General features: G+C 51.1%; 1 protein-coding gene across 2 annotated transcripts in view; it reads left to right on the forward strand.

Annotated features, from left to right (window-relative positions):
- PRKCB (protein kinase C beta) overlaps nucleotides 1-25576 on the forward strand; it is a 246309-nt gene that overhangs the window by 157502 nt on the left and 63231 nt on the right. For both annotated transcript variants that reach the window (XM_075899914.1, XM_075899913.1), the window contains exons 6-8: nucleotides 6886-7042; nucleotides 7434-7568; nucleotides 15008-15104. In XM_075899914.1, the coding sequence (XP_075756029.1) occupies nucleotides 6886-7042; nucleotides 7434-7568; nucleotides 15008-15104 (389 nt within the window). The remainder of the gene's footprint in view (nucleotides 1-6885; nucleotides 7043-7433; nucleotides 7569-15007; nucleotides 15105-25576) is intronic.

Here is a 25576-nt window from a genome sequence, read left to right on the forward strand (position 1 = left end):
TAACCCATGCCGAGCGCTCTTTCTGCACAGGCTCATCTCCAGCGGTGATCAGGAGTTGCTGCAGATGGATCACATCTGGGAGCATCTTTTTTGCAGATGCTGGATTTGGGTGTTTTCTGAACTAGTAGCTGGAAGACTGTCTTTACAGTCACAGGAAGCTCCCTTCCCTTAATCAGAGAAATCATCATTAGTCTGCAGAAGAGAAAAGTGAGGGAGGATTTGATCACAGCCTTCAACTCCCTCCAGGGAGGTTCCAAAGAGGATGGAGAGAGGCTGTTCTCAGTGGGGGCAGAACGGGGAGCAATGGTCTGCCGTTGCAGGGGGGGAGGTCTAGGTTGGAGATTAGGAAAAACGATTTCCCTAGGGGGGTTGGGAAGCACTGGGCTGGGTTCCTGAGGGAGGAGTTGGCACCTCCATCCCTCGGGGTGTTAAGTCCTGGCCTGACAAAGCCCTGGCTGGGATGATTGATTTGGGGTTGGTCCTGCTTTGGGCAGGGGGCTGGACTTGATGACTCCTGAGGGCTCTTCCAGCCCTAGATCCATATTCTGCATCCATGGGAAAACAAAGCGGTTGTCTTGGCCAGCACCTGCCAAGAGATACTACACTGTAATATCTTGAATGCCCACCACGTTTCTTTCCACCTCTTCGGAAATACCTATGCAGAACCAAACAGTGCGGTGCAAACATTATTGGTGAGTGTTGAATGGCACCTACTCAACTTTGGTCTTTGACATGAGCACTTGTAACAAGGTGACACTCACCTCCCCCAAGCACCGCTGTCTGGCCAAGTGGGTATGCCTGCACTCCCTTAGTCCGTCAGCTGACAGCCTCTTTGGCAGCTCAGCCCTCCAGCTGGTCACACACGTGTGTGAATCACTCAAAACCCCTTCCGAGGTTCACCTTTACCAGGGGCCCATCTTGGTGCCCTCTGTATAATCTCTCGGTCTGTTTCTCCACTCTGGATTAGACTGGTGCCTCTAGCGCAGGGCTACTCAACTTTGGAAGCTCCGGGGGCCACAGTAATACTTACAGCACATGCCGAGGGCCGCAACTTAAGCATGGTTGCATAGACATGCAAATATATATGCAAAGATATGCAAATAGCTTCTTTCACACTGACTGGCATGAATACAAAGATTAAGGCAAGACTCCACAACACGCAGGCCTCATATAAGACAGTCTGTTCATATTAATAAAATACAGTATTTACCCGACTTCCATCCATATCACAGAGCTTTTAATGATCAATGACAATCCAGGAATTTAACTGCTAAAATTCATCTCAGCATTAATGGCTATTAGCCAGGATGGGTAAGGAATGGTGTCCCTAGCTTCTGTTTGTCAGAGGGTGGAGATCGCTTGATCATTACCTGTTCGGTTCACTCCCTTTGGGGCACCTGGCGTTGGCCACTGTGGGCAGACAGGACACTGGGCTAGATGGACCTTTGGTCTGACCCAGTCTGGCTGTTCTGATGACCATTATAGCGACTACTTTTTTGTTTTGGCTTCCACCCACAGGCCATGTGTTGAGCCCCACGTAAACCGGGCCGCATGTTGAGTAGTTGTGCTCTAGAGCTTCCCCTCCTGAAGACAGCTCCTTGCAGGTTATTCAGGGCTTTACCTCAGTTCATGAGTCCCTCCATAGGCCACAATCTTTAACCAGCTCTCCCCTCAGAGCTGTCCGTGGTGCTGCTCCCTCAGCCGGCCAGTCATCCTGGTCTTCTCTCCTTGAGGTCTGCACTGCAACTGATTACTACGATGCTTTGCAGCCCCTTTTGTAGGCCTTCCTGGCCCCTGATTGGCCAGCTCCTCCATAGATGCTCTAGCCTGCCTGGAGGACTTCTCTATGGCTCCTCTTCTGTAGGAGGCTATAGCAAGACCACAAGGCTCCAGCAGGGGGCTCTGGGGCCTACTCCATTGTGTCACAGCCCTGTTGGCCTATAATCCTGCAGTAAAAAGGAACAACTTGAATTCTGGCCCTCTGTAGGTGCATGCCCACTATATAGTTTTCTTATCTGGCTGTCCATAATGGAGACCGTCCTCTCCCCCTCTCTGTCAAAGGTGCGGGAAGGCTCCTTGATTTGCATGGCTTGGTCATCTTCTGACTTTGATGAATATTTGGTGCTATGGAATCAATGCTGCTGCTCAGGTATCCGTGATTGGATTGCAGGCTGGTCCCTCACAGCTTTGCCTTTCAGTATCTCGCCGGCTGCCGTTGAAGGTGTCATGTTTGATGAATGAGCTCGTTTATAAATGGAGATTTGATTTTTGGCTATGAGTTGGAGTCCACAGAGCCGGAAATTGGGCTGTGCTTCAGGAGGACAACGCTAGATTGCAGAGCTGGAAGCAGTAATCCCCTTTGAAAAACAAACCGGCTCCCAGGCCTGCACTAAGAAGGCTTTGCAGGAGACTAGCGAGGCATATTTTAAAATGACTCGTGTCGGTACAAGTAATCCCGAATGCTTTGCATTAGCGTACAACAGAGCAAGTAGAATCCTGGGGGAAATCCTGGTGCCGCGTAAATGCATGGCCAGGATTTCACACATTGCTTTTTCTTTCCCCCCATCTGGATTTCTGGGGCCCGTCTCCTTTGATTCCATAATAGGCAGATCAGATGATCATGCTGCACAAGAACCTAAAAGGGTGGTACAGTAAAACTCCAATAGTCCGGCATCCAATAGTCCGGCACTCCTGATAGTCCGGCATCAAAATGGCAAGAGCCTAGTGAGTGAGCTTTGGCAAAAAATGAGTCACAAGGTAACAGTGGCAGCAGCTGAACTGAGCAAAAAGGGTAAAAAAGGCTTAAAAAAACTAAAACATTACAGTATACTGTATACAGTATGTACAATAAAAAGGGTTAAGATCACTTTATATACAGTATATAATGTATACAGTATATATATATATAAAACCAGTTTACAGTACCTCCTGATAGTCCGGCATATTTGATAATCCGGCACCACCTAGGTCCCATAGGTTCCGGATTATCGGAAGCCTGCTGTACAAGGAGGAAGGAGGAAAAATTGTTCTACTTGGCCTCTGAGGATCGGACAAGAAGCAATGGGCTTACATTGCCGCAAGAGAGGGAGGTTGAGGTTGGACATTAGGAAAAACTTCCTACCTGTCAGGGTGGTTAAACACTGGGATAAGTTGCCGGGGGGTGTGGGGGTGTGGAATCTCCATCGCTGGAGATATTGAAGAGCAGGTTAGACAGACATCTCTCAGGGATGGTCTACTCTAGATGGTGCTTGGTCCTGCCATGTGGACAGGGGGCTGGATTTGCTGACCTCTCGAGGTCCCTTCCTGTTCTAGGATTCTGAGTGTCTATGGCTTATGGTGTGGCTGGGCGCTTGTTAGACAGCTGGAGGAGAGAGAGATCCCTGACCTTCCTTCGCAACCCATCGTCCCCGGCAGGAAACGAAGCAATGCACCATTCCGGCTCTGACATGTCGACTAGCAGCGTGGCTGCCTCATCATGATGGCTTAGCCCCTGCGCCCAGGATGCCGTGGGAGTCGCGTCTGACTTTCCAAGTTCACCCTTTCACTGGCATCCCCTGCGGTCCACGTTAGCCCCTGATGGAGCCTCTTGCTGAGGTTGTGTCCAGGGGTTGCAGTATGTCGGAAGGGGAGGTGTGCTTCCGCTTGGTGGGTAGCTGCCGTCTCCTCCATATCTGTGACTCCTTGTGATCAGTGTGCAAGCCATAGGCACCGAGACCACCGACGGGCCGGGTGGCCGCCACTCCGCAGCCTTAGCGAAGGGCCAGTGTGTCTCCTCTGGAATACCTCCTCCTTGGCCCTGCAGCCAGAGCGCATGTGCGATCGTGCTTGGAATGCTCTGGCAGCTCTTCCGCATTGAGTGATCTAATCTGTTTCCCCAGACTCATTTTATTCTCTCATGCTGCAATCCAATTAGAAGCACTGGAGATCCCTCGCACACCTCCCCTCCCCCTCCTGCGTTATCTCCCCTGATGAATTCGTTTGGAATTCAGTTAGAATGATCTGTAGCCCAGGCTCGCCGCGCACCGGGGCTGGGACGGCGGGAGGCGATAGTTATCTAGGCGCTCCAGGAAATTGGCTGGTTCCAGAGATTATGTAACCTCGCTTTGTTCTGCGGCAGGTTCCCTGCACAGCCCCCCAGGAAGGCGAGAGGCCTGGTCTCGTTGCAGAGCTTAGAAACGACGTCCCTGCAGGCTGATTCCCGCGGCTGCCCTTAGCAAAATGACCTTGAGTGTTTGGTTGACAAAGAAGGTCAAAGGAAATGGGCCCTTTCAACCCTCCCTGTGTGTGTGGAACGCAGCTGCTCTCCCAGCGTACGCAGGGAGTAGACGGGTTACAGTTACGAAGGCAACTCAACGCCACCACCATGGAAACCTTTGCGGCCGCTTCCTCCCAGAACGTAGCGATTCATCGTGTTTCCCTCCAGCTCTCCTCTCCTCTGGCCCAAGGAGAGGGCCCCGCCCCCCTTTTGATGATCTGGCTCCCTTTGCAGCATGACTCAGTGTAATTATCCTTCAAAAACAACCAACAGTCTGGTAGCACTTTAAAGACGAACAAAATATATAGCTGGGATGATGAGCTTTCCTGGGCACAGCCCACTTCTTCAGATGACTGGAGTGTGGGAAATCCAGAACCAAGAATAAATAAGGGAAGGGGGAGGGGAGGAAAAACTTGGAGGGAGGCGGGAAGAGGACATTGGGTAGATACGTTTCAAAGGGATAGCCGAGCCAGTCTGTAACAGGAAAAACTTAAAAAACAACTAATAGTCTCTTAGCATCTTAAAGACTAAATAGTTACAAGAGGCTGATAAGAACCATTAGTTTGCAGTAGGAAAGGAAGAGTATTACACCAGATTCTACACGGACATCAAGAACCATTGGCATCTTCATTGGTTGGTTGGTAGATAATGTGCGAGCCGTCTGATATCGCGATTTAGACCATAGCATGAGAGTTAAATGTGAGAATGACGTGGAGTTCCAATCCTTCTCTGGGTATTTGGCTTGTGGAATTGGTCAGAAACGAAACAGCAACTCGGAGATCCCTGAATGAGTGTCCAGGCAGGTTAAAGTGTTCCCCAACAGGTTTCTGTGTGTTGCCTTTTCGGAGATCTGGTCTGTGTCCATTAATTCTTTCCCGACGGGACTGTCCAATGTATATTGCAGTGGGGCATGGCTGGCATTTGAGCATTTGTAATTATCCCGCAACTGAATGCAGCTGACCCTCGAGTGACTCCGCAGAAGAGCCCTGCATTAGAATTTGCCACTCTGATTAAACTTCCCTGATGTCTAATTTACCCTAGCAGCAGTCATCATCTTGCTAGTCTCCTGATCCTTCTTAGATAGTAGGGGCATTTGCTGCCCATGCGCTAATCTATATCCCGAACCTGTTTCCTGGTCCTCTTGTTCTTCAAGGGAAATCTGAAATTCAAGTAAATGCTGTTCTCTTCTAAACTCCCCTGACTCTCGTTTCTCTGTGGTGTTTTACTGTTTGCAAGGTGTGGTTTTTCGTGACCTATTCCCAACACTAACATGTTCCCAGTGACTGAAGGGCCAGCTTTCTGCAGTGGTGTAGACCCGCAAGATGCTCGAAGGCAGTGGGTGGTAGCTACAAATGGACCTAAACAGATTCGGCGACAAACTCCCTCTGAAGTCAATGGGAACGGGTCTGTGTTTTGTAGAGTTCACTAACTGAGTAATTGTATCTGTAGGTGTCTAATTGCCTTTACACATCTAGCCCTAATTAGTTGAGGAGCGTGTGTGCCATCGATTGTTTTAAATGGGACGGGTGTTCATAAATCACATGCACTCTTGAAAATCTCTCCCTAACTATTTGTTTTTATTTAGACTGTTGGCAGGGAATCCTCGTATTGTGTCTGAATGTCAGACCCCAGGCTTGTACTTAAGTCCATCACGTTCTCGGGAAGCGGCCTGGGCCCTTGTCTCACACCAACTCATTGATGTACCAGGGAATTCATAGACCCGGTGGGCTAACTTTCCGGGGTTCCATGTCCTGCTTCCTATTGGCCACATGGTCTTGACTCTGATTGGCTGGTGACCATATATACATTGCCTGCTTCCTGTCTGGCCCTGCCTTCTGGTTGCTACTTAGACCATACTCGACTGCCTTGCTGCCTCACCTGAGCCTACCAGCAGCCTTGCTCTGCCTTCCCCTTGGCTTGCGTCTCCTGGCAGCTGGCCCACTTGTGTGAACTGTGACCACTGACCTGCACTGCCCTTCAACCTGCCGGACTCCTGGGTGTTGCTATTTAAGCAAAACAATAATAAAATGAAATCCTTCCTCTGAAAGGTGACGTAGAGTTGGCATGTGGGACTCATTGCCACATGAAGTCATTGAGGCTAAGGATTTAGCAAAATTCCGGTGTGGATTATATATTGATGTGGATGGCAAGAATAGCCACAGCTAGCTAATAGTTATTGCTAATGAAAGTTCTGAAAAGGGAAGTTAAACCTGGTGCTTCAGGACTTTAGCCAATCTCTAACGATTCGAAAGCTGGATAAGGCTTAATGTAGGTGGCAGATTATTCCATATCAGCTGCTGCATGCTTCTTCTACCTGAAGCTTGCAGCATTCAGGACAAGATGCTGGACTACACGGACCACTGTTGTGATCTGGGCTGTTCTTAACCAGACAAGGGAAGAGAGGGAGATTGCAGATGTTCATTGCAGGTGTATTTGCTTTGTATTAGCAATTCCTATTTTGATAAATGTCTCTCTTAGCGCCATTTTGGTGAGTGTTTCAATGCCATGTCAGTCATGTATGCAATGTCATAAGCATAATGCAACAGAAATATTTTTACGGAAGCTGAGCAGGGTTGCAGATATTTTTGTATTTTCCACATTGCATTTACTCTTTTATTTTTTTTCCCTAGTAAGAGATGCTAAAAATCTAGTTCCTATGGACCCTAATGGCTTGTCAGACCCTTATGTGAAACTTAAACTAATCCCCGACCCGAAAAGCGAAAGCAAACAGAAGACCAAAACTATAAAGTGCTCTCTGAACCCTGAGTGGAATGAGACTTTTAAATTGTGAGTAACACCTATTTAATATTGAAAAGTAGCCGCTCTCGTCTCCAGGATGATTGCAAATGTGTTTTGCTGTGCGTTAATCCTCTGAAATATTCAGCTGATTCAATGGCAAATAACTTTTTTTTCCCCCCTGTCATCACAAATGTCTCGGAAATGCTTTAACTTCTGCTCCGTGCCCGGATCAAAGTCTTGCATTTCCATGAAAGAACTTTACATTCGCCGCATGAAATGTGCGCTATCAGCAAATGAAACATTAAAGGGACGCATTGTCCCCGAAGACCATCACTTCATTTCATATTCATGTATTTATTGAATGCACGCGCGGAGCATGTGGAATTCTGGAGATAACTCCCACTACAGACATTTTGCTTCTTCCCTTCCTTTCTTGCAGTCAGCTGAAAGAGTCAGACAAAGACAGAAGGTTGTCGGTGGAGATTTGGGACTGGGATCTGACCAGCAGAAATGATTTTATGGGGTCTTTGTCATTTGGAATTTCTGAGCTGCAGAAAGCGGGCGTCGACGGATGGTAAGACTCCATTTGTCCTAAAGCCACAGAGCTCTGCACGCAGCAACGTCACCTGGTACCCGGGAGGAACGGTCTGGCTAACTTGTCATTCGGGGGGGGGGGGGGGGGCGGGATTTACCAGACTGCTCACACATCTTGAAGGGGGAGTCAGCTAAAGTCCCCCGTGCGCCTCTCTCATTGTTGGCCACAATTTGCATCCACGATTAAGTGAAGGGGGAAATTCCCACCACTTTTTCCGTCCTGTTCACTGGGTTACTTACATTGTATCCCCTTCGTTCTAAGGGTTTTTTTTTATTGACCACTCTTGTTGTGTTTCACATTTGGGCTCTGGCGGGTTGTGAGCTCTGAGGGTTTCTCAGTTGTATAGATGCGGCAGCCAAACTTAGTGACGGCCCAAGCTGCCTACGACAGTCTTCGGAAGTTTGAGATCCTGCTTGCACCTGGCAGGGCCCGGGGCATCAGCCTGGCGGGAGGTGTCTGCTGGGGTCCAGGGCATCCACAAAAGTGCGGCCCTTGACCACTTACCAAAATCTTGCAGTGCCCCACCCAATGAAAACTATTACCCACCCCTGGGCTAACACCTCAAGGTGTTAAGAAGGCTTAATGGCTTCTTTCGTTCAGTTTTTGTTAAGAAGATGGATGGTGACAGGTTGCCTAACATAGTGAATGCTAGTGGAAATGGGGTACGGTTAGAAGTTAAAACAAAAGAACAAGTTAAAAATTACTTAGAGAAGTTAGATGTCTGCAAGTCACCAGACCCTGATGAAATGCATCCCAGGATACTCAAGGAACTGGTAGAGGAAGTATCCGAGCCTTCAGCTCTAATCTTTGAAAAGTCATGGAATTCGGGAGAGATTCCAGAAGACTGGAAAAGGGAAAATCTAGTGTCCATCTGTAAAAAGGGAAATAAGAACAACCCAGGGAACTACAGAGCAGTCAGTTTCACTTCTGTGCCAGGGAAGATAATGGAGCAAGTAATTAAGGAATCCATCTGCAAACATCTGGAAGATAATAAGGTGACAGGTAACAGCCAGCATGGATTTGTAAAGAACAAATCATGTCAAACCAATCGGATAGCTTTCTTTGATAGGATACCAAGCCTTGTGGCTAAGGGAGAAGCAGTGGTTGTGGTATACCTAGACTTTAGCAAGGCATTTGACATGGTCTCACATGACCTTCTTCTCCCAGGGGCAGCTCTGGCTCCATGTGACCGAGTGCTGTGGTGTCCTGAGTGTGGGCACTCAAAGACAGGACTGCTTTGCTGTCCCTCATTGAGGTAGACAAGCAAGTGGGGAACCCTGAGAACTGTCTGTCCGGGGTGGGGGTAGGGTCCCTTTAAGCACGGAGCTCAGTTAGCTTCAGGCGGCAGCCCCACACAGTAAGTCCTAACCTGATGCCCTGCCGGCACTGGTTCTGGCCAGCCTTAACTTTGGTTCAGGGTCCACTCAGTGTGGACGCGCTATTTCGAAATAGCAAAACGGTATTTCAAAATAGTTTTGTGTGTAGATGCATTAATTTGAATTAGCTTACTTTGAATTAAATATTTCGAATTAAGTTAACCCGAATTAATGCTGTACTGTAGACATACCCTCAGAGAGTAGTTATTAATGGTTCACAGTCATGCTGGAAGGGCATAACAAGTGAAGTTCCACAGGGGTCTGTTTTGGGACCGGTTCTGTTCAATATCTTCATCAACGATTTGGGTGATGGCATAGAGAGTATGCTTATTAAGTTTGCAGATGATACCAAGCTAGGAAGGGTTGCAAGTGCTTTGGAGGACAGGATCATAATTCAAAAGGATCTGGACAAACTAGAGAAAGGGTGTGAGGTAAATAGGATGAAGTTTAATAAGGACAAATGCAAAGTGCTCCTCTTAGGAAGGAACAATCCGTTTCACACACACAGAATGGGAAGCGACTGTCTAGGAAGGAGTACGCCAGAAAGGGATGGTGGAATCATAGTGGATCACAAGCTAAATCTGTGTCAACAATGTGACACTGTTGGAAAAAAAGGAAATGTGATTCTGGGCTGCATTAACAGGAGTGACTTCTCGTGTCTTGCTCACAACATTCTTCCGCTCTACTCCGTGCTGATTGGAGTATTGTGTCTAGTTCTGACCCAACCTTTCTTGACACAAGTCAAGAAAGATGTGGAGAAATTGGAGAAGGTCCAGAGAAGAGCAACAAGAATGATGAAAGGTCTAGAGAACATGAGCTAGACTGAAGACTGAAAGAATTGGGCTTGTTTAGTTTAGAAGAGAGAAGACTGAGAGGGGACATGATAGTGGTTTTCAAGTACCTAAAAGGGTGTTACAAGGAAGAGGGAGAAAACTTGTTCTCCTTGGCCTCTGAGGACAGGACAAGAAGCAATGGGCTGAAATTGTAGCAAGGGAGGTTTAGGTTGGACATTTGGAAAAACTTCCTCCCTGTCAGGGGGGTGAAACACTGGGATAAGTTGCCTAGGGAGGTTGTGGAATCTCCATCCCTGGAGATATTTCAGAGCAGGTTGGACAGACACCTGCCAGGGATGATCTAGATGGTGCTTGGTCCTGCCGTGAGTGCAGGGGACTGGACTTGATGACCTCTCGAGAGCCCTTCCAGTTCTACTCTCTGATCTATGACCTGGGGACTGTAGGGAGGGGATTCTGAGGTGCATGGGGGGCATGACTCAAGCTGTTGGGGGTGGAGCAAACCTTTAAAATGTGCCCCCCCACCCCCGTCTCAGCAGGCACCAATCATCTCTGGCAGAAGCCCCTAACCCCACCGCCCTGCCGCAGGGCAGAAGCCCCAAGCCCCAGTCCCGTGTAGTAGATGGAGAATGGGTGGAGATGTGGGAGACTCCAGGAGCCGTTCTTTCACTGTGAAAGAGACACATGTGACTCACGAAGCACAATTTGGCCTCCCTTGGCAAGGCCCATATCAAAATGAGCCGGCGCGGAATTCACAGTCTCAAATTCCAGCATGTGTCCCAGTTAGCACCCAGGTTTCAAAACAGCAGCTGTGTTGGGTTGCCAGGGAGCAATGGGAGTGTGATCTGGGGTGATTTTCACCGTCGCCTCTCAGCTTTGCTTACCCAGCACGGAGCCGCTGTGTGGATCCCAAAGCACGCGGGCCACGGAGAGCCAGCGCGGCCGCTAGTCCAGAGAGAGTAGAGAAGAATTATGACGGCGGCTGCAGCCCGTGGCCCAGCAGAAACGATGATTAGAGGTTTCCTTCGACAAAATGAGAACTCCTGCCCAAAGCGTGTCATTATTGTCACTTGTAACCGTACGAAAGATGAACACGCTGGGTTCGTACAAATCGTGGGGTCTGTTCATTTCCCTGTTATCTCCCCCACCAGGTTTCATGCCGTTTTAATTTCCTTTTGTAGTCTCTGAGGCGTGAGAGATCTGTTACCTTACCTTGTGAAAGAGAGTCATTTCCACTGCTATTGTGCGTGTCTTGGAAGCCAAAAGCCACGCGGGAGCGCTTATTAAAGGAGGCAAAGAGCTCCTCTGGATCCTCCCCTTTTTCCTTGAAGAAACTGCCGTGTGGCTAGACAGAGGGAATCATAGAATTCTAGAACTGGAAGGGACCTCGAGAGGTCATCGAGTCCAGTCCCCTGCCGTCATGGCAGGGCCAAATACTGTCTAGACCATCCCTGATAGACATTTATCTAACCTGCTCTTAAATCTCTCCACAGATGGGGATTCCACAACCTCCCTGGGCAACTTATTCCAGTGTCTGACCACCCTGACAGTTAGGAAGTTTTTCCTAATGTCCAACCTAAACCTCCCTTGCTGCAGTTTAAGCCCATTACTCCTTGTCCTATCCTCAGAGGCCAAGATGAACAAGTTTTCTCCCTCCTCCTTATGACACCCTTTTAGATACCTGAAAACAGCTCTCATGTCCCCCCCTCAATCTTCTCTTTTCTAAACTAAACAAACCCAATTCCTTCAGCCGTCTCTCATAGCTCATGTTCTCTAGACCTTTAATCATTCTCATTGCTCTTCTATGGACCCTCTCCAATTTTTCCACATCTTTCTTGAAATGTGGTGCCCAGAACTGGACACAATACTCCAATTGAGGTCTAACCAGTGCAGAGTAGAGCGGAAGAATGACTTCTCGTGTGTTGCTCACAACACACCTGTTAATACATCCCAGAATCATGTTTGCTTTCTTTGCAACAGCATCACACTGCTGACTCATTTTTAACTTGTGGTCCATTATAACCCCTAGATCCCTTTCTGCCGTACTGCTTCCCAGACCGTCGCTTCCCATTCTGTATGTGTGAAATTGATAGTTCCTTCCTAAGTGGATGGGTTATATTTCTGATTTAACTCGGAATGGTTAGAGACGGAAGGGTTAGAAAGCAGGAGAATTGACATGTGGTCTACAACTTTAAAAATCGAGTAGTCTGTCTCGTGAGCTTTCGTGGGCCAAACCCACTTCCTCTGCCCACGGAAGCTCATGCGATATAACTGTGTATTGGTTAGCCTCTAAGGCGCTACCGGACTACTCATTTTTGTAAAGGTTCAGACTAACACAGCGCCCCCTCTGAGCTGTCCTACAACTGTCATCTGTTCTTTCCAACTGGGGGGGCATGCCAGAAAAATACGCCTGGACATGCTTCTTAATCCCCTGTCTTGTCCACGATCCCACTTGATGTCTGCAGAAGGGCAGAGAGAGTGTCAAGAATCCTGGTAAATATTAAGCAGATCCCTGCCCTGGTTAAGGCTGAGGAGTGGGACACCCCCTTTTCCACCTTGGGAATCTGGGTTTCTGGAGAAAGATTCTGTCGGCTTGAACGGGGCATCCAGAGCAGCTCCCGGAAATGCCAGCCCCAGCCCCACCCCGCTCCGTGCTGCTCCGTGTTGGGTAACGCACCTCGCTCGCGGCGCGCCTGGCTGTTCAGCGGAGCAGCCAGCTGCATTAGTCCCTGCGCCTGGCAGGTGTTTCTGCTCATGAATCAGTCGTCCCAACTCCCCGCCTCTCGCTCGGGGCCAGGCGAGCATCAGCGATGTTAAAAGCTTCCTCGTGCAACTGGGGAAGCGCAGGGGTAGGGGCTGCATGCAAAGATGAGAACAGGAGCTAGGGGTCCCATCCCATGAAGCCCTGGTCAGGCCCCCAGGGCCTCACTCCCTTCCCATGTGCCGGAAGTGAGACCGGGTCTCTCTCCTGCAAGGAAACTACAGGTCAGATCCCTCCAGGGTGGAGTCCCCCGCAGCATAGTGTGTGCTGGGAGCGGGCCATGGCCCCGTCTAGTGCCAGAGAACGCACGAGACATCGCTTCCCACTGTTAAAAATCACGTAGCTGGAGATTGAAGTCATTTTCCTTGCCGGCGCATGTGGCTCGAGAGAAGGCGCTGCTGCATGTTTCATAGCTACGCAGCGGCAGCGCATGGAGGAGGAGGGGTCCTTCCCTGTATTATGCAAATGCCACTTCGTTCCTTCACTATAGACGCAAACCTCCCCACGGAGCATCCAGCTGGCTGCTGGGGAGATGCCCGGGCTCGCTAAAACCCCTCCAGTCTGAATGACAGCTCCGTGATCTCTCTTCTTGCTGGTTAAGCTCCCTCCCGCTACCACCCCAGTTTTGTGAAAATGTTTGCTTTCCCCTTGCTGGCTGGGGCTGTGTGAACGTCGTGGGGGCGCGGTCTGCTCTATAACCCAGTGTGGTATGGGGGGGCCTTGCTGGTTGCTGGGCTTGGGCAGTGCGTGACTCCACTGGTGGCTATTTGTAGCACGGCCCAGCAGGACTGTGGATGAGTCACTAGGCAAGGGGCTCCCGACCTGTCCGACAGGTCGCCTCCCAGGGAGACAAAGGCAGGAAGGCGGAGACCAACCCCTGTCTGGTGGGCAGGTCTGGAAGAGAGTCAGTTTCTGTCAGGGAAGCAGGGGAGAAGGGGCTAGGAAGGGGGGCTGGGATTGTAGGGCCCAGACACCCCCCCATCTAAAGGGGGGGCCCCTGAGGCCTCCTAGCCCCAGCTCCTGTAACCAGATTCCATCTGTGCTGTGCTGGATCCTGGAGAAGCAATAAACTCCCTCTGTTCTACCGGCTGAGGGAGTCTGTTCGTGCCACTACGGGGGTGCAGGAGGCGGGGGAACCCCGACGTGCTGCCACACTGTTCTCAGAGGCGGTGGAAGCTGGCTTTGAGTGGGGCGCCGAGCAGTGTTCCCTGAAAGCTGGGCACTTCTGCAGCCTCTCAGGAGAGAGTCCAGCACCACCCAGCTGATTAGCAGAGCGCCCACAGTGAGGGTTTTTTTTCTACTTGTGGTGCACATTCACACATGTGTCAGTGCGCACTCAATTTATTCCGCACACGGATGGAGAAGTTGTTAGGGAGCGTTGGTGCAGAGGAAACGGCGGGTTTCGGGGGGTAATGGGCATGCGGAGCTACTGACACTTGAGTGGGTGGGTAGCTGGCTTCAGGCTGGGGAGGCAGGTCTCAGCCATTTGCATCCCTCACCATCTGCATCCCATTTGCATCCCTGCACCCAGCCCTGGCCTGGTCACTTCCCAGCCCGACTTCAGAGGCTTCAGCATGTGCTCGGGCGCCTCTGGGTCCTGCATTGCCTGCAGGCCGCTTGCAGGGAGCACAGGTTCCCAGACTATGCAGCAGAACAACACGCCGGAGCACACCCACCGGCAGGCCCTCCATATCCCTCTGCAGCAGCGCTAGCATCCGGCCTCCCGGGTTGCTACGGCGACAGGCCGCTGGCCTGGTCCTGCCCCCGCCCCCCGGAGGAGATAGGGACAGCAGTGCCAGCATTGGGGTCATTGGGGTTGGGGGACTTTCCTGCGGGTGCCACCCCAGGGTTCAGTGCCGGGGTTGGCAGGGTTCAGCGCCCGTTGAAGTCAGTGGAAAGATTAACGAGCCGCCCTGTGGCACCGTCCGATGTGTCTGGGCACCCGCATGCGAGGGGACGTGGAATGGGAAGATTGACTTCAGTGGACTTTGAGCGGGGCCCTCGGTTAGACCTGGCTCCAGTGGCTCTGGGTGTCTCTACCGCTGGGCAAGCCCTCCCCCCATGAAGGGGCCCTGTTGAAGAGCACGGTGCTGTTGTCTGTGTGCATGGAGGGAGTGGGGGGCAGCCAAGCCTCAGAGGATGCCAGCTTGGGTTAGAGAGAACACTGCCGGCCTGCGTGGTGGGCCGGGGGCACCGCTGGGTAGCCGCGGATGGGGGCAGTGTAAGTATAAAGTGCTGGGCTCTTTCCAACCACGGGGATCATCGTAGGCGTGAGCCCGGAGCAGGACCGTTGTGTTACCAGCCACGCCAGAAAGGGGCTGGATCGTGCTGTCTTGGATGGCTCAGGCCCAGCGAGTCCTGCCGCTTGGCGGGAGCTGAGACTCGCCGGCCCTTACGGTCCCGGTGAACTCTGGCTCCAGGCGTCTGTGCTTAGTGTCCGCGGCTCAGGCCTGCCTTCCTGAATGTGCTGTTCTTGCTCCGTCCACCTAGGTTCAAACTGCTGAGCCAAGAGGAGGGGGAGTACTTCAACGTCCCCGTGCCGCCGGAGGGAGAAGAAGGAAATGAGGAACTGCGGCAGAAATTTGAGGTGATTCGAGTTTTCTCCGATACCCTCAGAGCCAGCGCTGGGTGGGCCTCCTGGAGCCCTGTGGCGAAACAGCATTTCCTGCCTGCCTCGCGTTAGCGAGGAGGGAGGGAGGGAATATCAGTGAGAGCTCCGCTTCAGACCCAGGCTGTGCCCCGTCCCCCTTCCTGTCTGTGTAGCCATGGGGTGGGGCCTTGTTTGCTCGTGGGGGCAGCCCGCCTGCGTCCCTCGCACCCAGAGCCGTGCACGCGGCTTGTGGGGGGAAGTGATTTCTTCTGCATTTAATTACAACTCACTTCAGAGACTTGAAGCTGTTTTTTTGCGGGGGGCCAGGGGTGGCGGCATCCCCGTCTAGGGGGTGGCCTGAGCTCCTGGACCCGGCGTAAACCTGAACTGAGCTGGCTGCCTGCCCGCCCAGCTCCTAATACATTTGAAATGCCAAGCCGCAGCAGGGGTAGGTCCCAGACCCATCACAAGCAATGACAGAGCTGTGCTGCTGGCCAGCCTGCTAAAAAATGTACTGGGGGAATGTGTGTAATGTATAGTATTAACCGATAAGCTTTTGCTTATCGACTACACTTTTACATCCCTAGTGCCACTAGATTGGACCATGCACCGCACCAGCAGGCATGTGGGTGACACATGTACAACATCCCAGCCTCGAGTTAGTGAGACTGAGGCCTGATCTTTAGAGCCCTGCAAATCCGCGGATATCTGCTTTACATCCCCGGGGATCCACCTCCACTGCCAGGGCTGCAGATAACTGCAGCTCATTTTTTGCAGGTGTGGATGTGGATACCAATTTTGCCTCCGCGCAGGACTCAACAGATCGTTGCGGGTGTAGATCGCCCAAGCCCCTGGTGATCGCCCCCTTTCCGACAGCTGAGTGGTACGCTGCAGCGAGCCCTTGGCTCAATTTTGCTTCAGCCGTGAGTGATGGCTGTGGAGCTGTGCTGGTACGCCCGCCTTTTCTCCATCAGAGCACGCAGCCCGTCTGAATTTTAACTAGGCACCGAGGACACTCAATACGGTTTTTACTCGACAACCTTTAATTAAATTCTGCAAGTTGCTTCAAAGAGAGCTTCCGATCGCTATTGTTTGGCCCAGGAGTGCTAATGTTTGTCTTCACAAGAGCACTTAGCCTCTGTGGGTATTAAGGGTTGTCATTAGTAAAGCATACTGTGAATCCCATTTGATCTGAACAGAACCACTTAGACCCTGCAGACTCGGGGACGCTGTGCGTGTCGACCCCCCTTCGTGTGTTGCAAATAGCCGTTCAGATTTGTGGAGCCAACTGCAGTGGATTATTTCACAAATGAGATGGGAAGGCTGCAGAAGATATAGATCCAGTGTGTAGCGTGGGCATGGTGTTGTACTGGAGGGCATCAGCTATACATTCCCCACTGGGGACTGATGGGAGTTATTTCTCATTCATTGCACACGTTAGCCCCGTCGCTTCCCTAGAATATTGTAATTTAAACTGAAAAGACAGCCGCGCGGGTGTCTGGTTTTAACTTTTTCTGGGGGCACCATGGGTTGGTCACCCATTGGAGAAGCTAGCTGTGCGGCTGAGATACAGGCGCAGGTTCTTTATGCTAACAGTGTCATTTGCAGTTCATCTAGAAAAGCATTTCAGCAAAGTAAAGTTTTGGATAGCTTTGGTGTGTAGTAGTTTGTGCGCTGCTGACCGTTCAATTCAGAGCCACAGATCTACAGGTTACAGGAGGCATGAAGCTGTGTGCCAATCAAGTTGTGTGTTTTGGTTTGGTTTTAATTGTTGGCAGCTTCTCTGTGTCTTACACACATCGCTTTATAATAAACTCGGCTTTATCGTTTCGTTCTCAACTTCTGAGGTTAGATCTGTGTAAGGATTTGGGATTCGACAATTTTTATGGTTGCCAGAATGTATATACGTGTAGCAGGAAAAGGAAATCCCAGAATCAAAGGACTGGAAAGGACCTCAAGAGGTCATCAAGTCCAGTCTCCTGCCCTCAGGGCAGGACCAAATCGTTACATGCTTTCTTTTCATTTAAGAAAGACAAAGGTCATGCCCTTTGATGGCCGAACACACACTTGATGTCAGAACAATGGAAGTGTTGTTTGAAATCGCAATTTTGCTCTGAGTTTTGTTAGTCTCTTTTATCTGTAGTCTGTGTGGACAGCTTCATTACCTAGAGTAATTTATAAACTAAGACATTGATATAATTGTGTTGGAGACCTAACTCAGAGAGGAATCCTTAAATTAATCTGCACCCGTTCCGTTTCCTATTTTGGGAATCTCCTGTATATGATGCAACATATTTAGGATAGGGAACTCTTTCATCTTTGAGAGGATGAGGTTCCTGTGAATTGACACTTGTTAGAAATTGATCCTTAATGGGCATGTTGTATGAAATTGTTAACTGACAGAAAATGCAGACAGAATTCTTGTCAGAGCGACAGGTCCCTCTCCGCAAGCTAATGAGTCACCCTTTAATACTGGAGCTAGCACTTCCCTTCCCTCTTGCTTGGGGTGCAGAACAGTTGCTCGAGCCTGCACCATGACGCAGTCTCGCATGTTAAGATCTGGAACTAAATTAATTGGGCAGTAGACTGATTGGCAAGGCCAAGCGGCAGTGCAGGTTGCATTGGTTGTGGTGCCTTTGTACAAAATGTGCAGGCCAAGTGCAGTGGAAAACGGCCTAATGCGTCTGGCGGGAAGAGCCGGAAGGGAGGAAAGTCCCTCTTCGGAGAGAGGCCCCGGAGACGTATCAGAGAATCCTAGAATCCCAGGGCTGGCAGAGACCTCAGGCGGTCGAGTCCAACCCCCTGCCCAAAGCAGGACCAACCTCAGCTCAATCATCTCAGCCAGGGCTTAGTCAAGCCGGGATTTAAACACCTCTAGGGATGGAGACTCCACCTCCTCCCTCGGGAACCCAGCCCAGCGCTTCCCCACCCGCCTCGGGAAATCGTTTTTCCTAATATCCAACCTAGACCTCCCCCACTGCAACTTGAGCCCATTGCGCCTCATTCTGCCACCTGCCCCCACTGAGAACAGCCTCTCTCCAGCCTCTCTCCAGTCTCCGTGGAACCTCCCTTCAGGGCGTTGAAGGCTGCAATCAAATCCCCCCTCACTCCTCTCTGCTGGACCCTGGCGTGACACGCTGACTTGGCAGCATCCGGACTCTCTTCTGCAGCATTTGTTCCTTCACTGGGCCTTGCCAGTTCTTAGTCCCATCCAAAAGCTTCTTTGCAGCGTTGTGGGCGGGGGCATGTTCCCGTCCCTGGATGCGAACACACCCTGCGCATTGGTGACTGTGTGGGGCAAAAGAAGGGGGAAGAAAACCTGATCATTCCGCAAGATCCCTGTGTCCTCCCAGCTGCTCCGTTAGTGCTGCGGGACCGGGCGCCGCTTGCTGTGCTGCTCCCAACTCAGACTTGTGCTCAGCACCTCCCAGAGGAGACGGGCTTTCCGCTGAATCGCCGCTCACGTGCTGCCTAACCTCCCTCGAAGGTCCCCGCGGTTCCTGGAGCTGGAACGTGCACCAGGAGCCTTGCCCCATGGGTGACTTAGTCTGGCTTAGCCAGGCTTCCTGATGGGGGCGGGGAGGGAGAAGAGGAAGGGGGCGATTGCCCAGGGGACTGGGCGATTTAAAACAGTCCGGGGGCCCCAGTCACGGCCATGATCACAGCAACCGGGAACTTGGCCTGGCCCTTTTAAATTGCATGCCCACTCCAGCAGCCCGGGGACCTCCTTGTTAGTTGGTTTCTGGGCAGGTTACAGGCCTAGGTGCGTGGGCGGGGGCTGGAGTCCACATCCCCCTCCCGGCTCCATTCCTTCCACCTGCAGCCTCCCCCCATGGCCAGAGCCGTGAGAAACCCCCTGCCCCTCCCTTGACTGGAGCCACAAGCCCCACCCCCAGAAGCATCCAGCGCCCCCCTCTTGCAGAGAAGCCCCAGGCCAGCCGCAGCTGCCCCTCTCCTCCTTGCTCTGAGCAGTGTGTGGGGCTTGGCTGTAGCTGGATGCGGAGGTGGTGCAGTTGGATAGCTCGCAGGTCCCGACCCCCTCTCCAGGCTGCGGCGTTTCAGCATGCGGGCAGGGTGATCCGCCGGCTGGCAACAGAAGAAAAACGCGTGTAGGCAGATCGGGCTTGTACGAGGTTGGATCTGGCCCATGGGGGGCCCTTGTATTCGGGTGATTCTAGAGCCATATGGAATCCCGGGAGACTTTCCAATCTTTCCTGAACACAATGGACGTTTGCTATGGCAAGTTGATCGGATTCATCGATTCTTAAAAAGTCTAAGAGCAATTTCTGCAGGACTCCTGTGCCAAAAGTGGGGGAGGTCTAGGTTGGAGATTAGGAAAAACGATTTCCCGAGGCGGGTGGGGAAGCGCTGGGATGGGTTCCCCAGGGAGGGGGTGGAATCTCCATCCCTAGAGGTGTTTAAGTCCCAGCATGACACAGCCCTGGCGGGGCTGATTGAGTTGGGTCCTTCCTGGTTTGGGCAGGGGGCTGGACTCGGTGCCTCCTGAGGTCTCTGCCAACTGTAGGATTCTGTGAAAGGTCATGGTGGGAATAGAGAAAAGCAAACTGCCGCTGGTTCCCTGGATGTGTTACAAGCAGGTTTCCTGATCGTCTGAATTTTCTTTTTGTCTCTACCTGGGAGGCGGATTTTCTAGAAGAAAACCAACGTTTCCAGCGGAAGAAGCAAAGCACGATGTTAAAGGATATTTTGTAATGTATCGAATGGTGAAATGTCAAACCCAGCTGTGAGCTCGGAGCCTATTGATTTCGGTCAGGTCTCTGATGTAATATAAAAACCAGAGGCGTGGTCATGCCGGGCAGCGACCCAGCCCTTTTCTGGCTACTTGCCTCGTGGTGTTTTCTTTGACCGTACTTGGCTCTGACCTGCTGTCTCCTCCTCTTTCGGATTTTACGTGGCATCGGTGTGAGAGGTATTGTCCTGCTTGGAATGCAAGCCGCACCGGCTCGGTGGGTTCACCTCTCCAGCCCCCAGGCTTATGGGTGTCTGGCCTCATACCAGGGACACTTGCGCTGAAGCCAGTTTCTGATTGGTGGCTGTTACAAATGGATACGTGCTAGCCTCGTTACGTTAAGCGTCCTGGGACACAGAACTGATCTGTTTGGACACAGAAGAAACTCGAAAACTATCAAATCTTAGCTCTGGAAACTTACAAAAAAATAGTTCTAGGGAGGTTGTGGAATCTCCATCACAGGAGATAGCTAAGAGCAGCTTAAACGAACACGTCAGGGATGATCTCGGTGGGGCTGGGTCCTGCCGGGAGGACTCGATGAGCTGTCGAGGTCCCTTTCAGCTCCATCACTCTGTCCTTGCTGGTCCGGCACCCTCAGGACCTGAGTGGTCCCGGACCACAGAGTTTGCCGGATCAGGGGAGGTCAAGGCTCCCCCTCCGGCCCTGTCGCCGGTCCCGCTGCCCCCACCCCTGCCGGGGCCAGACTCCTCACCGCCAGTGGTGCCAGTCCAGCTGCTCTCCCGGCTTCCAGCCTGTTGCCTCCAGCCCGCCTGGGGCTCCACTTCCCGCTGCGTTGGTCCTGGTGGGGCTGCACTCCTGCCCCTGTTGGCTGGAGCTGAGCTCCTCTGTGCCGGTCCCATTGCTTTCAGCCCGGGCGGGGCTGCGCTTCCTGCTGTGCCCACCCAGCTGGGGCTGTGCTCCCCTCCATGCCAGCCTCGCTGCCACCAGGACTGCACTCCCACTGCCAGCTCAGCCCTCAGCCTGGCTAGATAGGCTTTCTGGACCAGCAATATCTGGTCCTGCTGGGCCATGGGTGTTGCTGGACCAGAGAGTCCTGGATTGTCGAGGTTTAACCTGTACTGTGGATTGGGGAAGGGAGGGGAGGCGCAGCTGCAACTGATGTGGGGATCCTCTGGGCAGGTGGGGGACGAGAGAGTCCCGCAACACACGAGACCTGCTCCGAAGCCAGTGCAGTCTGTGGGCGTCTTTCTGCTGTATTTCCCGTGGGTATATAAGAGCTTCCTAGGGGAGAATCGTTAATTTTGTGGCTGGCAATGCCCCCAGGGTTCTCCAGAATGGGAGCTGACTTGGTCTCCTCCTTGTTTCTCATCCTCGTCGGAGCCTCCTGGAGGTTATGACCTATGAGGAGAGGCTGAGGGACTTGGGTCTGTTTAGTCTGCAGAAGCGAAGAGTGAGGGGGGATTTGAGAGCAGCCTGCAACTTCCTGAAGGGAGGTTCCAAAGAGGCTGGAGAGAGGCTGTTCTCAGTAGTGACAGATGGCAGAACAAGGAGCAATGGGCTCAAGTTGTGGTGGGAGAGGTCCAGGTTGGATATTAGGAAAAACTATTTTACTGGGAGGGTGGTGAAGCACTGGGATGGTTCCCTAGGGAAGTAGTGGAGTCTCCATCCCTAGAGGTGTTGAAGTCTCGGCTTGACAAAGCCCTGGCCGGGTTGATTTAGTTGGGATTGGTCCTGCCTGGAGCAGGGGGCTGGACTTGACCTTCTGAGGTCTCTTCCAGCTCTATGGTTCTATGATTCTATGAGGTGTGTGACACCTGGAGAGCTGTAATTTCTCCTGCCCTTGGGCGTGAAATGAAACGGCTGCTCGAGTGGACCTCGGTCTAAATGACACAGCTGTTGTCCGTGGCCTTGTTATTTCTCTGCTTGGATGTGCCGTGTCTCATCATGCTCCTACATGTAACTTGCCTGCACAGCCACGAGGAAAAGAACGCAGCTTTCCTTGGCGCTGGTTGACTACCGTGCTGCAGATGAGTAACACTGTCCTACACGTCAGACCTAGCGTAATTAACGATCTTCCTCCTGCTCTTGGATTTGTTGACGGTTCAATGGGATCACATTAACGTTCAGTCCTGGATGTGTCGAGCATATAGATCAGAAATAAATCGGAAGAATCTCATTTCAGTGTGCGAGTCCATGAGGACCTCCTGTCTTTCTTCCATGCATCCTTACAAGGTAGATTTGCTAGGGACCGAAAATGTGATTTCAGACCGAAATCGCTAACTCGCCCGTCTGTTCCGCAAGAGCCTTCCTAGGGTGTCCGGAAAGGTCACAGGAATGCTCCGTGCCGCTAATTGTCATGCAGCTGGCAAGAGGCCTGTCATTGCATTTAAAATGATAAGGGATAAAAAGAATCCACCAATCGATTTGCATTAGGGCTGCTTGATCCTGCCTCTTTCTGGGCAGCACAAATCAATAAGACAAAGTTTCAGGCTTATGGTTTGCGATGCTGTGGAAAGCATTGCCTATGCAGAGCAACACGGAGCGCTGCACACTAGGGAAGACATGTTAAAATGCTCGTCAACATGCCTTTTTTCAGCAACCTATAGCCCCTCTGTCCTGCTTAGCAGACAGAGTTCTTACTTGCTGATCACCACGTGCCTTTCTATGGGCTTCCTCCAGACTCACTCCAGCTGTAAGTATCCCTTAATAAAGAGTTCTGAAACAGGCCTGGAGAGAAGCTTGCATTGCATGCTTTGCCAATTTTCCTTATCGCTTGCCAGCCACTTCCTGGGACACCTTGATTGATGGGAACATCAGCTGGCACGAGGTAGTGTCGGGTACAGTAAATTAACGATGACAGATTGGATTGGATGATGATGGTTAAGGGCTTTTTTATTTGTGTGACAACATTTGCAGTGATTTAGTTATAAACCAGAGAGAGAACATGAGCATCAAGAGGGCATTAAAAATACGTTAAAGGACTTTTCAGACTCGCTCCGACATGGGAACATGAGCACAATGAGAGAGAAAGCCAAGTCACCTCGAGGAGTGGTCATCTGTGGTCTGTGGTCTATTATTGCAGGCTCTTGCTTGGAAGGGCTTTCTCCCATCTGGTTTTGCTAAACACTGGGGCTATGTCTAGACTATGTAGAATTTTCAAAAGAGGACATGCAAATTCCGATCTCACTCTCAAAAGAGGATCTTTCGAAAGTGAAAGTAGTCTGGGTGTGGGGGTTTTTTGGGGAAAAAAACCCGTTTTTGAAAAAAACACTCTTCCTTAAAAAGGAGGTTTTTTTCGAAAAAGGGTTTTTTTCCCGGAAAAAACCTCGTCCAGACTACTTTCACTTTCGAAAGATCCTCTTTCGAAAGTGAGATCAGAAGAAGATATGCAAATTCTGCGGGAATTTGCATATCCTATTTCAAAAAAAAACCCCAGTAAGTTTAGATGTGCCCTAAGCCTGGTCTTTCAGGAAAGTCATCCTGTATGTATAACCGCATTATCCGCTGTCCAAAAAGTGATGTGGCACCACAAATTCAGTATACACACTAGATGAAATGGGATGGGGGGGTCCTGCAAGCTTCAGTTATTAGCAATGTTGGTGTGGCCAGCAGCGAAAGAAAAGGCCTGCCACTCTCACCATTAAGGAGATAGTTGGGCGACGCGTTGTATTGATTTTCTAATAATACTTGAGACCATTAAAACAGAGCAAATTAAACCCCTTTGATTTGCTTTTTACTCTTTATGTTGTTGGCTTGTTCATTGCATTCTCCTCAGCCGTGAAAATCACAAGGGAATACAGGTATTGTTTAAACGATGTTAAAACATCTTTTTGGCTGTGTCTAGACTGGCAAGTTTTTCCAGAAAATCAGCCGCTTTTCTGGAAAAACTTGCCAGCTGTCTACACTGGCCGCTTGAATTTCCAGAAAAGCACTGACGATCTCATGTAAGATTGTCAGTGCTTTTCCGGAAATACTCCTATGCTGCTCCCGTTCGGGCAAAAGTCTTTTTCTGAAAGACTTTGCGCAAAAGGGCCAGTGTAGACAGCATAGTACTGTTTTCCGCAAAAAAGCCCCGATCGTGAAAATGGCCATCGGGGCTTTTTTGCGGAAAAGCATCCTGCCAATCTAGACGCGCTTTTCTGAAAATGCTTTTAACGGAAAAGTTTTCCATGAAAAGCATTTTCGGAAAATCATGCCAGTGTAGACGTAGCCTTCATGTTTTTTAAATGCCGTGGAATCTTCACAACTGGTCTAAATTGTGTAACCGCTTCTGTTCACAGATCTTACCGTGGCGTCAAGGTTGACTTGGCAAGAATGCCTTTTAGGACTGCCCCCTGCTAGTTGGACAAGTTTTCCCCTAATCTGAATATGCCCCTTTATTGTGCCTATTTTTTAACCTCTATTCAAATGGCTGTGGAATGCGATCTGGGAAGAACGTTTCCAGGCAAAAGTATGCAACCCAGGGCTGGTGTGAGCTTGTTTAATTGTACAAATATGAAACCTTTTACACCAAATTCAGTGCCCAAAACAATAGTCCTCCGGTCCCCAGGGTGCGTGATTAAGGATCTTATGTCAAGAAGTGCTGAGGCTAAAGTGAAACACGCATCCCTAATTGTGCACCCTCACGTGCATGGGTTGTGATCGTATGGACGTCAGAGCTGCCGTAGGGTTTGCCATTGCAGATCAGAGCAGGTCTAACTAGCTGAATGTCTGACGGGTCCAATGCCAGATGCTTCAGAGGAAGGGCGCTGATGGAGTAACTTGACGGTGGAGAAAGTTTATGCCCATTCCTCATGGCAGGAGGGTCCGCCCTAGGCATGCCTGCCCTTCCCCCAAACGTTCCACTGGTTCTTTCACCGGTTCCGCTCTGACCAGTGCTAGCAGTGGTGAGAGGCAAGCATGAGTGTAGACCTTTGATTTCAGCTTCAACACCAGCACGGGACGGGAGGAGGCAGGTGGACCAGAGCACCAGAAACCTGCTCTCTGCTGGGCTTGCCTGGATTTTATTCACCGTCATGTGTCTAGTTCTGACTAATAAAAAAATGTGATGGGTGGGGGCAGATTTTCACGTCAGCCAGAGAACTCTGGGCATGTTAGAAAGTCTAAAAAGTCCTTATGAAAATAGCACTTTCCCTGAGGTTGATTCTGTGTGTTTTTTAAGACTGTGTGTGACGGGTGGATTAGGCCCACACCCCGAAGCTGCAGGCTGGAGGCGTTGCTGCAACCCACTCCGGGGAGAAGAGCAGAAAAGAGGTCCTCCTGGCAGACTAGAGTGGCTGCTTTTCCGGCAGCCAATCAGGACCTAGCAAGCTGATATAAAAGAAGCTGCAGGGCCAGGGCCTGGCAGTTCCTCACTGGAGCGCAACCCAGCCAGACCTAGGAATTGACGGGGAAGGACAGCGGCACCTTGGGCAGCTCCGGGTGTGAGCTGGACTTCAGAGCTGATTGCAACCCAGGCCCAGCAGCTGAGTACCAGCCAGGATAGACTACGAATAAGTAGCAGAATCCGGGACAGGGTGTGGGGCGAACTTGACCGTCAGCGAGAGGGCCGGACAGAGCAGCTTCCTGGGGAAGTGGCCCAGGGGGCAAGGTAGCAGTGGACAGCAGAGATACTTAGCAGGCAACTGCTGCTTACAGGGTCCCTGGGCCGGGACCCAGAGGAGTGGTCAGGCCTGGGTCCCCCCTAGTCCTCCAACAGCTCCAAAAAGGGGGGTACGAAGAAGCCTGGTCCCAAGCAGCCAACCAGGAGAGCCATTAG

This window comes from Pelodiscus sinensis, chromosome 16, assembly GCF_049634645.1.
Source record: "Pelodiscus sinensis isolate JC-2024 chromosome 16, ASM4963464v1, whole genome shotgun sequence".
In the NCBI taxonomy this organism is placed as follows: domain Eukaryota; kingdom Metazoa; phylum Chordata; order Testudines; family Trionychidae; genus Pelodiscus; species Pelodiscus sinensis.